We start from the raw sequence: 12,004 nt of genomic DNA on the forward strand, positions 1-12,004 counted from the left end.
CCTGTCCATCACCAACTCCCGGAGTTCACTCAGACTCACGTCCATCGAGTCAGTGATGCCATCCAGCCATCTCATCCTCTGTCATCCCCTTCTCCTCCTGCCCCCAATCCCTCTCAGCATCAGAGTCTTTTCCAATGAGTCAACTCTTCGCATGAGGTGGCCAAAGTACTGGAGTTTCAGCTTTAGCATCATTCCTTCCAAAGAAATCCCAGGGCTGATCTCCTTCAGAATGGACTGGTTGGATCTCCTTGCAGTCCAAGGGACTCTCAAGAGTCTTCTCCAACACCACAGTTCAAAGGCATCAATTCTTGGGTGCTCAGCCTTCTTCACAGTCCAACTCTCACATCCATACATGACCACAGGAAAAACCATAGCCTTGACTAGACGAACCTTTGTTGGCAAAGTAATATTAGTCTCTGCTTTTGAATATGCTATCTAGGTTGGTCATAACTTTCCTTCCAGGGAGTAAGTGTCTTTTAATTTCATGGCTGCAGTCACCATCTGCAGTGATTTTGGAGCCCCCAAAAATAAAGTCTGACACTGTTTCCACTGTTTCTCCATCTATTTGCCATGAAGTGATGGGACCGGATGCCATGATCTTCGTTTTCTGAATGTTGAGCTTTAAGCCAGCTTTTTCACTCTCCACTTTCACCTTCATCAAGAGGCCTTTTAGTTCCTCCTCACTTTCTGCCATAAGGGTGATGTCATCTGCATATCTGAGGTTATTGATATTTCTCCTGGCAGTCTTGATTCCAGCTTGTGTTTCTTCAAGGGCTGTATTCTGGGGGCTTCGCCGCTGACGGTAGGTAGGACAGGCACCTAGTTCTGGATCTTCAGAGCGCAGTTTTTCTCTTGGAGGTAAAAGCATGAATCTAAGATGTGGAGTGGGAGGGTGTTCAGGTAGAGTTCTGAAAATGTATCAGCTGATGGCTGCCCGTTGCCACTCTGAGCTCCGGATTAGAGCCTGCCTGTGGTTTCCTGGGAGACGAAGACGTAGTCTGCCTTCTCTATAGGTTCCTTTTAATTCCTGCTGAGGAGTAGTCTAGTCATTCCTGAAATTCATTGAACCCTTTGGTCCACTCCTCTTCCTTCTTCCTTTTTGAGCCCTGTTATAAACCTAATGCCTGGTACTTCAGCATTGTGATTTTTCTTTTTTTGAATGGAGAGGTTAATGTGTATGTTTGATGCATCATCTTGAACCAGAAGAAGCTTGTTTGTAGTTTAGGTGTAGCTCAAATACCACCTTTCTCTTAAGGCTTGTAGAAATGCTGCAGTTAAAAGACTGTGCTATTACTTCTTTCATGAGACTTGTTTTATTGTGCCTTTCCTGCCTCATTCTACACTGATGTATTTATCTCCTTTCGCTCTCCTTCCCTCCTTTCTCCTACTTTAAGTCATACCTGTACACAGTCATGAACAGTGATTAGGGGTCTATAAATTATTATCAGTGAACTTTTTTTTAGTACCTCACGGTGATAATTACAGAGTAAATACTCAATACGTATTTGTGGACAGTTCAAAATACGGGAGGATACCATCTGATTCTTGGCTGGAAACCAAAGTTATATAGTGTCATAATTTGTTATATGTTAAAACAGATTCAGCTGAAGAATAAAAGACCATTACAGAGTGACATTCAGAAATCATAAGGATTTGGTTTTGTTTATTTATCTGGCTGTGAGTGAAAGTCGCTCAGTTGTGTCCGACTCTTTGTGACCCCGTGGATTCTACCATCCCTGGACTTCTCCAGGCGAGAATCCTGGAGTGGGTGGCCTTTCCCTTCTCCAGGGGATCTTCCCAACCCAGGGGTGAAACCCAGGTGTCCTGAACTGCAGGCAGGTTCTTCCCCGCTGAGCAGCAGGGCAGCCCTTGTTGGTCGTGTTAGGTCTTTGTGGCGGGGCGCTGGCTCCTCTTCTTGGCGGGGCACCGGCTCCTTGTTGGGTGCGTGGGCTTCTCGAGCTTTGTCACGCAGGTGAGACTTGCTGCTCCGTGGCATGTGGGATCTTACTTCCCTGACCAGGGATTGAACTTCTGTACCTGTACTGGAAGGCAGATTCTCAATGACTGGACCACCAGGGAAGTACCAGGAATTTGGTTTTAGACAAACTCAGTCACCTGTTAGGTGACTTTGTTGACTCATCTGTAAGATGGAGATAACAAGCCCAGTTCTACTTCAAAGTTCTGACAATTTAATGAGATAATGTATGAAAAAATAGTTTGTAAGTTTGGAAACACTAAAAAGTGTTGTCAGTGTGTCTTGTTTTTTTTTTTACTCAAAATGTATCTTGTTGGTACACTTTATCACAAATGGGGCTTTTAAATTTTTCTGATATTTTTGTGTCCTGGGTTCTATGTGACTGCAAAGTATGCAGTTCCCCATCATAACTGGACTATCAAATGATTGAGAATAATATTGATTAAGATTTTGTTAGTCACTGTTAGAGAATGGCTATATAGAAATTAAATTCACCTCATCATGTAGTTCTTACCCTCCTGGGGTATAGCGTTTTGAGTGTTTTCTTGTTTGACTGTTTTTATGAGATATATATTTTCAGTTTAAAAATAAAGGGAATGAGTAGAAGAAAGAGACACTGTTGTATAGAAATATGTCTTAAGGCCGTAATGTCAACATTTTAGTTGTATAATTATCAATAAAAATGCTTGAGTGATTAATCAGGAAATAGTTGAATTAATACAAAGTCAGGAAATTAATGTTCTGTGCAGGTATTGAAAGATTTTATTTTTGCTTTGGTGACAGAGTAATAGTATGATTTGTAACTCAATGCTTGAGAAAACCTGTAGCATTCTCTGCTACTATTTTCTTCTTTCCAGTTTTTAAAAACCGAGCTTTTTGGGTTCATAGAGTGATAGAGTAGAATTGGTACCTAATTCAGAGTCAGGCTAGTTCTGATTCTGTCATTTAAAAAATCTTGTCACCGCGGGTCTGTAAGGCACTATTGTGTGGTAAGAATAGTAATCGTTTTTTAGGCTTGGTATGATACGAACTTTACAAAGTTCTTATTTTCAGGTGTTAATTTCATTTTGAGATAAGACCTGTCCTGTCTTTTTCAAGGGAATTTGTGAGGATTAAGAATATATTGTAGGGACTTCCCTGGTGGTCCAGTGGTTGGGAGTCCACCTTGCAATGCAGGGGACACAGATTCGAGCCCTGGATGGGGAACTAAGATCCCACATGCTGCAGAGGAAGCAACAGCTGAGCCCTCTCCCTCCAAAGCCCATGGGCCACCACGAGAGCCTGTGCACAGCAACAGAAGACCTGTGCGAAGCAGCTAGACCTGATGCAGCCAAATAAATAAAAATTTTAAAAAAAGAATATATTGTATGCAGTTTGAAAAGTATGAAGTCCTGCCTATATTTCAGGTATAATAATAATTTAGTATTTATTCCTAACGTCATAATCATGGCTAGAAGAGACCTTGGAGAAATATCTGATTACCATCTCATTTCATGGTTGTGCTTTACATAATCTTTGAAGTTTATAGAACATTGGAACATTCGGTCTCTGCCTTCAGAATTTACAATATTATGGGGCTTTGGAACATACAAGAGAGTTTAGATTTAAATTTTATAGAATTGATGACTTCACACTAATAATGATAGTGTGATAGCATGATAATGGTGGCATGAATGTGATCAGTCATGCCAAATATAAAGAATATAATTATTTTAGTTAAGTAGTAACATTGTTTTGACATGATAACTGCAAGTTTTCCTGTAACCTACATACAGATTTTTGAAAATATGCTTTGATTCTAAATGATTTGCAAAGATTTTACTTTTTTTCTTTCTTAAATGTGTAGATCTTCAGTTTTGTGTGTGTGTGTATTTTTCTGGTTTCTGTTCATAGTAGCTTTTCCTGACCATGGAGAATTCTAATCTGCTTTTAATAAATCTACATAATTTTTTTTTTCTTCTCAGAACTGGTTCATTACCTCGTTCATCTGAACAATTGCTGGGCCACAAAGAGGGTCCACGGGATTCAGTCACATTATTGGATGCTAAAGAATTGCTTAAATTCTTTACCTCAGACGGATTACCAATTGGAGATCTTCAGCCTTTACAGATTCAAAAAGGGTAAGTTATAAACTTATGACTTCCAATTAATTTTTTAAGGAATCATTTTAAAAGCACATTGCCTCTTACTTCTTCAGTTATGTGTTTAGATCTAACATCCAGTTAGATGTTCTGTGCCACTTTGACAAAGTCTACAAGTTTGAGCCCAGTGTTTATCAGTTGGCCTTAATTCTCACATGTTGCCTTAGCCTAATGTTCTCCTCTTTGTAGTGCTGAGTATAAAGGAAACAGGAATAATAAAAACCACCTTAACATATTTCTTGTAGAAGTGAGCTTCTATTTTGTAGACAGATGGCAATACTTTTTCAGAAAAATTATAATTTGACTTGCAAAAATTTTTTTAATTCTCTTTTCTATCACTTTCTAGTTTTTACTTTACTACTACTTAATCATAACATTGTCAGTTATGCCTAATAGTAGCAAAAAGGATAGCCTTTCAACTGAGAAGAATGGGAAAGTGTAATAAAAATGATTTTGAAACTATACCAAGTAAAACTCACCATCAACTTGAATAATTTACAACTAATTTGACTTCCAAGACAGCTTCCACTAAGTTGCTAATTAATAAAATCAGTTCAGTTCAGTCGCTCAGTCATGTCCAACTCTTTGAGACCCCATGAATCGCAGCACACCAGGCCTCCCGGTCCATCACCAACTCCTGGAGTTCACTCAAACTCACGTCCATCGAGTCAGTGATGCCATTCAGCCATCTCATCCTTTGTCGTCCCCTTCTCCTGCCCCCAATCCCTCCCAGTATCAGGGTCTTTTCCAATGAGTCAACTCTTCGCATGAAGTGGCCAAAGTACTGGAGTTTCAGCTTTAGCATCATTCCATCCAAAGAACACCAGGACTGATCTTTAGAATGGACTGGTTGGATCTCCTTGCAGTCCAGTGGACTCTCAAGAGTCTTCTCCAACACCACAGTTCAAAAGCATCAATTCTTCGGCGCTCAGCTTTCTTCACAGTCCAACCCTCACATCCATACATGACTACTGGAAAAACCATAGCCTTGACTAGACGGACCTTTGTTGGCAAAGTAATGTCTCTGCTTTAGAATATGCTATCTAGGTTGGTCATAACTGGGTGTTGCAAAATCGTGACATGAAATACTTGTGAGATTTGAATACCTTGTTCACTGCCCCAGTTTCTTCTTGTTAATCCATTTTTATGAGAATCTTCCAAAGGACCTTAAAAATTATAGAACATTTTGATTACTTTTACAAAGCTTGTTTTGGCAAGTAGGACTCTTTGCGACCCCATGGACTGTAGCCTATCAGGCTCCTCCATCCATGGGATTTTCCAGGCAAGAGTGCTGGAGTAGATTGCCATTTCTTTCTCCAGGGGGTCTTCCCGACCCAGGAATCAAACCCGGGTCTCCCACATTACAGGAAGACGCTTTACCATCTGAGCCACCAGGGAAGCCCAAATTTAAGGGTTGATTTTGGAAAGAATTTATCATGTGCGTGGTCACTAAAGAGAGAGAGAGATGGGGAGCAACTTAGGAGATATGATGGTCTTAATAGTTCTGAGTTTTAATGACTTAATGATTTTAATGACATAAAAACAGTGTAATTTTAGAGTAATTTTCTTATACCTTTGAGAGATTGATAATCCTTTCTGTGGGAATCAAGAACAGGAAGAATTATATGTACGTTTTCATCTATTTAGTTATTGGATCCTGTCCTTCCAAATTATTAAGCGTGAACTGGCAGAGTCAGATGTGTTTGCCAAAACTGAATTATGTAGGTTGTACTCTTTTTGACCAGAATGTCTTTGTAGCTGCAGTGTCAAGGGGGATGCTATTAATCCTCCTGTAGCTTACCCGTGATTTATCTGGGGGAGTTTGATACAATTCCTTGGTGTTAGTAAAGAACTGTGTCATTATCAACCGTATCTTGTGTTAAAGTTGAAGGATGGGCTTTCATGGTAATGACTCATGGACCTGTGGGCTTTACTGACTGTCTACTGAGGACCGCCTGCAAAGCAGTACTAAGCAGAGTGCAGGAACGACACCTGTGCATATAAAGGAAGTAGTAAACATTGACAAAACACATACTTACTAAAGCATTTCCTTCAGAAAGAACAAGGTGTGCGTAAAATTAAACACAAATAGATAAAGTTGCTGGGAGAGATGAAAATAAATGGAAGACAACGTGGTAAAGGAAGGAAGTGAAATGCTAGGCACCTAAATAGTTTTATATTACAGAATTATTCCCTTGAATAGTTAGTCATAAAATACTGGGATCATTGCCATTTGTTAGTGTTACTTTATGTGAAGCACTTTAAATGAATGCATTAGAATATAAATCCTGGTTTTCAGGATTCATTAACTTGCATATGTCTTACATTTTAATGTAATAATTTCAAATGCTTATCTTATACTCTATAGATTATTCAGTGTCATGTGGGCAGTTTTCATTACTAAAGCCAAGGCGGGGAGTGTGATAGTGAATTATTCTTGATACTCCACTACCTACTTGTTTTTCTGTTTACCATTTGTAAGTCTTCTGAAGTCAAGCCCCTGGTGTCTCCTTCTGCCTATTACCAGCGTAAAGAAACTTGCATAATTCTCCCATCCCCACCTCTAACCTGTTCTGAGCTCCAGGAATCATGATGCAGTTCATCAGAACAGTGCCTCCCCACCCAGGCAGAGAAGGAGGACTCTAGTTAGAATAACTCAGAAAGCTTAACCTGACCATAGGTGCCAACATGGAGGTACTGAGCATGAGTATTTAAGTTCACCACAGGACTGGTTCTGACACACCTGCTGATTGGAACCAGCGTTAGAAGAAGAGCTGAGATCAGCGGTTAGTCTTTATATCCACTGATGTTTAAAAGGTCACTGATTCTTAAAATAGGTGTCAAAATGACTATGTTCCCAGGCATAGAAAAATCTGGATTCCCCATGTGGTACAGTAGGAACTAAATACCTCTTTTGTTACTGAAGATCTGAGTTTGACTTTAATTATTCCACTGCAAGAAAAGAATTTAACTGTTAATAAATGCATAAGCAGTTTACTACACCAGGAATAACATATGCTTCAGGAATAATGCTGCTTCTTGAATTTCCCCTACAGATCATGTTCTATTCTTGATTTAACCATGTCTCAGAATAGTTTTGTAAAATAAGTAATATTACCATATTTAGAAGCTTGGGACAGAGAAAATGTGACGAAACCCCTAGGCTTAACCTTACTTCATTTTCTTCTTTGGCTTCCTGATGTAATTCAGTTTTAATCCCATATAATATCTAGTTATAGAGAAGGAAGTCAGACTTCCTTCTTGAGACAGTTTCTTGAACTTTCTCACCAAATAAATGCAAATGGAAAGCTTTTTGTTTCAGGCAGAAGACTTTTGTCCTGACACCAGAACTTAGTCCTCGGAAACTTCGTGGTTTACCTTTTGAAAAAGCTTCAGTATGTCATTATCATGGAATTGAGTGAGTTTTTAATTTTCATTTTATTCTTCTGTGTGTTCTTAATGTGGCTTATCTTCTGTGACTGTGAAGAATGACTGTAACAAACGGATAGAAGTTGAGATAGAGAACCAAAGAACCCTCAAAAAAACCCTCAAAAAACAAGTATTACATACTCAAATAATTTGTCTTCTGTTGGTAAAAAAAGATATTTGTTGATTAATCAGTTTTACATTTAAATGTCCTATTACTAGTTATTGGGTATTTTAGTCAATTATTTTGGGCCCTACTTTGTATATTGTATATAAATGTATATTTACACTACTGGGCACATTGATATTCTCTGGTCATTGTAACTGCTCAGGAGCTGTTAGATGAAATGTATTCTCATTTGCAATATGTTAATTGTGTGTACATTTTTACGGAATTTTAATTGACCTGTTTGAATAAAATTTCAAAGGGTTCTCTTACTTAGAAGCATCAGCACTTCCTGAGGCCATGTGTGCATCTACCATTTTCACCGGGATAAGAAAGGAAATGATGGAAATAATATATTTTAGGTTAAATTTACAAGACCCTAGTGATTCATTTTGCAAACTATTTCACATTCCTAAAGCAAAGCATTATTTTATATTGATTTTCCATAAATGAAAATAGAAAAGGACTTGATTTTTACCTTGATCTCTTGCCTTCTCTGAGAAGCACCTTTATCAGTGAGCAAAAGAAATATACTACTTTGGTTGTCTTGTAAACTTAATCTTTATGTCACATAACTTTAAACCTTCTTTACTGATAACGATTCACTCAGGGGCTAAAGATACAAGAGACTGTAAGACAACTATTTCGGCCCTTAAGAAACATGTACTCTAGTAGGGGAGAAAGAAAGACATGACTTTAGTAGGATGTCAGTTCAATTCAGTTCAGTTCAGTCGCTCAGTCGTGTCTGACTCTTTGCGACCCCATGAATCGCAGCACGCCAGGCCTCCCTGTCCATCACCATCTCCCGGAGTTCACCCAAACTCATGTCCATCGAGTCAGTGATGCCATCCAGCCATCTCATCCTCTGTCGTCCCCTTCTCCTCCTGCCCCCAATCCCTCCCTGCATCAGTCTTTTCCAATGAGTCAACTCTTCACGTGAGGTGGCCAAAGTACTGGAGTTTCAGAATGTAAATGGTGTTAAAAATACCAGTATATAACACTGCCCAGTGTGTGAAACAAGTAAACACCACAAATTGAGAATTTCAGTGAGGACATCTGAACTAAGTTTGAAGGAATGAAGAGGAATTTATCTGACCAAAAAGGCAGTATCTATGGGAGGAATGAAAACCACAATCACAGGAAACTAACCAAACTGATCACATTGACCACAGCCTTGTCTAACTCAGTGAAACTATGAACCATCTCATGTGGGGCTACCTAAGAAGGACGGGTCATGCTGGAGATGTCTGACAGAATGTGGTCCACTGGAGAAGGGAATGGCAAACCATTTCAGTATTCTTGCCTTGAGAACCCCATAAATAGTATGAAAAAACAAAAAGATAATGACACTGAAAGATGAACTCCCCAGGTCAGTGGGTGGCCTGTTGGAGGTGCTACTGGAGATCAGTGGAGAAATAACTCCAGAGCATGAAGAGGCTGAGCCAAAGCAGAAACAACATGCAGTTGTGGATGTGCCTGGTGATAGAAGCAAGGTCTGATGCTGTAAAGAACAGTATTACATAGGAACCTGGATTGTTTGGTCCATGATTCAAGGCAAATTGGAAGTGGTCAAACAGGAGATGGCAAGACTAAACATTGACATTTTAGGAATCAGTGAACTAAAATGGACTGGAATGAGTGAATTTAATTCAGATGACCATTATATCTACTACTGTGGCCAAGAATCCTTTAGAAGAAATGGAGTAGCCCCCATAGTCAACAAGAGAGTCTGAAATGCAGTACTTGGGTGCAATCTCAAAAATGACAGAAGATCTCTGTTCATTTCCAAGGCAAACCATTCAGTATCACAGTAATCCAAGTCTATGCCCCAACCAGTAATGCTGAAGAATCTGAAGTTGAACGGTTCTATGAAGACCTACCAGACCTTCTGGATCTAACACCCCAAAAAGATGTCCTTTTCATTATAGGGGACTGGAATGCAAAAGTAGGAAGTCAAGAAACACCTGGAGTAACAGGCAAATTTGGCCTTGAAGTACAGAATGAAGAAGGGCAAAGGCTAATAGAGATTTGCCAAGAGAATAGCAAACACCCTCTTCCAACAACACAAGAGAAGACTCTACATATGGACATCACCAGATGGTCAACACTGAAATCAGATTGATTATATTCTTTGCAGCCAAAAATGGAGAAGCTCTATACAGTCAGCAAAAACAAGACTGGGAGCTGACTGTGGCTCAGATTATGAACTCCTTATTGCAAAATTCAGATTTAAATTGAAAAAAGTAGGGAAAAACACAGACCATTCAGGTATGACCTCAATCATATCCCTTAGGATTATACAGTGGAAGTGACAAATAGATTCAAGGGTTTGATCTGATAGAGCGCCTGAACAACTAGGGACAGAGGTTTGTGACATTGTAGAGGAGGCCTTACAGATAGCTGAGGAAAGAAGAGAAGTTAAAGGCAAAGGACAAAAGGAAAGATATACCCATTTGAATGCAGAGTTCCAAAAAATAGCAAGGAGAGATAAGAAAGCCTTCCTCAAAGAAATAGAGGAAAACAACAGAATGGGAAAGACTAGAGATCTCTTCAAGAAAATTAGAGATACCAAGGGAACATTTCATGCAAACATGGGCACAATAAAGGATGGAAATGGTATGGACCTAACAGAAGCAGAAGATATTAAGAAGAGGTGGCAACAATACCCGGAAGAACTATACAAAATAGATTTTCATGACTCAGATAATCATGATGGTGTGATCACTCACCTGGAGTCAAACATCCTGGAATGAGAAGACAAATGGGCCTTAGGAACCCTCACTATGAACAAAGCTAGCGGAGGTGATGGAATTCCAATTGATTTATTTCAACTCCTGAAAGATGATGCTGTGAAAGTGCTGCACTCAGTATATCAGCAAATTTCAAAACCTCAGCAGTGGCCACAGGACTGGAAAAGGTCAGTTTTCATTCCAATCCCAAAGAAAGGCAATGCCAAAGAATTCTCAAACTACCGCACAATCGCACTCATCTAACACGCTAGCAAAGTAATGCTCAAAATTCTCCAACCCATAGGCAGAGGAACCAGAGATCAAATTGCCAAAGCAAGAGAGTTCCAGAAAAACATCTATTTCTGCTTTATTGAGTATGATAAAGCCTTTGACTGTGTGGATCACAACAAACTGGAAAATTCTTGAAGAGATGGGAATATCAGACCACCTGACCTGCCTCCTGAGGAATCTGTATGCAGGTCAGGAAGCAACAGTTAGAACTGAACATGGAACAACAGACTGGTTCCAAATAGGGAAAGGAGTGTGTCAAGGCTGTATATTGTCACCCTGCTTATTTAACTTCCATGCAGAGTACATCATGAGAAATGCCGGGCTGGAAGAAGCACAAGCTGGAATCAAGATCGCAGGAGAAATAATAACCTCAGATATGCCGATGGCAGCACCCTTATGGCAGAAAGCGAAAAAGAACTGAAGAGCCTCTTGATGAAAGTGAAAGAGGAGAGTGAAAAAGTTGGCTTAAAACTCCACATTCAAAAAACTAAGATCATGGCATCTGGTCCCATCACTTTATGGCAAATAGATGTGGAAACAATGGACACAGTGACAAACTTTAATTTTTTGTGCTCCAAAATCACTGCAGATGGTGACTGCAGCCATGAAATTAAAAGACACTTGCTCTTTGGAAGAAAAGCTATGACCAACCTAGACAGCATATTAAAAAGCCAGAGACATTGAGTTGCCAAAAAAGGTCTGTCTATTCAAAGCTATGGTTTTTCCAGTAGTCATGTATGGATGTGAGAGTTGGACCATAAAGAAAGCTGAGAGCTGAAAAATTGATGCTTTTGAACTGTGGTGTTGGAGAAGACTCTTGAGAGTCCCTTGGACTGCAAGGAGATCCAACCAGTCCATCCTAAAGGAAATCAGTCCTAAGTATTCATTGGAAGGACTGATGCTGAAGCTAAAACTCCATTGCTTTGGCCACCTGATGTGCAGGACTGACTCATTTGAAAAGACGCTGATGCTGGGAAAGATTGAGGGCAGGAGGAGAAGGGGACGACAGAGGATGAGATGGTTGGATGGCATCACCAACTCAATGGACATGAGTTTGAGTAAGCTCTGGGAGTTGGTAATGGAAAGGGAGGCCTGGCGTGCTGCAGTCCATGGGGTCGCAAAGAGTTGTACATGACTGAGCAACTGAACTAATAATGCGAGGAATGAAGTGCAGTGGTACAGATTCTAGAAAGAGGAAATGACATTTTTGTTTCTGAATAAGACTAAAGACGTATACTGTACTGTATTGAGACCAAATCATGAAGATCATTGTTGA

General features: G+C 39.8%; 1 protein-coding gene across 6 annotated transcripts in view; it reads left to right on the plus strand.

Annotated features, from left to right (window-relative positions):
* Positions 1-12,004, plus strand: part of MTBP (MDM2 binding protein) — a 76,879-nt gene that overhangs the window by 48,976 nt on the left and 15,899 nt on the right. For all 6 annotated transcript variants that reach the window (XR_008702442.1, XM_055546790.1, XM_055546789.1 and 3 more), the window contains 2 exons: positions 3,940-4,095; positions 7,439-7,534. Coding sequence is in view for 5 of the 6 variants with exons in the window: in XM_055546790.1 (XP_055402765.1) it covers positions 3,940-4,095; positions 7,439-7,534 (252 nt within the window). In the remaining variant the exon portion in view is untranslated. The remainder of the gene's footprint in view (positions 1-3,939; positions 4,096-7,438; positions 7,535-12,004) is intronic.

This window comes from Bubalus kerabau, chromosome 14, assembly GCF_029407905.1.
Source record: "Bubalus kerabau isolate K-KA32 ecotype Philippines breed swamp buffalo chromosome 14, PCC_UOA_SB_1v2, whole genome shotgun sequence".
In the NCBI taxonomy this organism is placed as follows: Eukaryota; Metazoa; Chordata; class Mammalia; order Artiodactyla; family Bovidae; genus Bubalus; species Bubalus kerabau.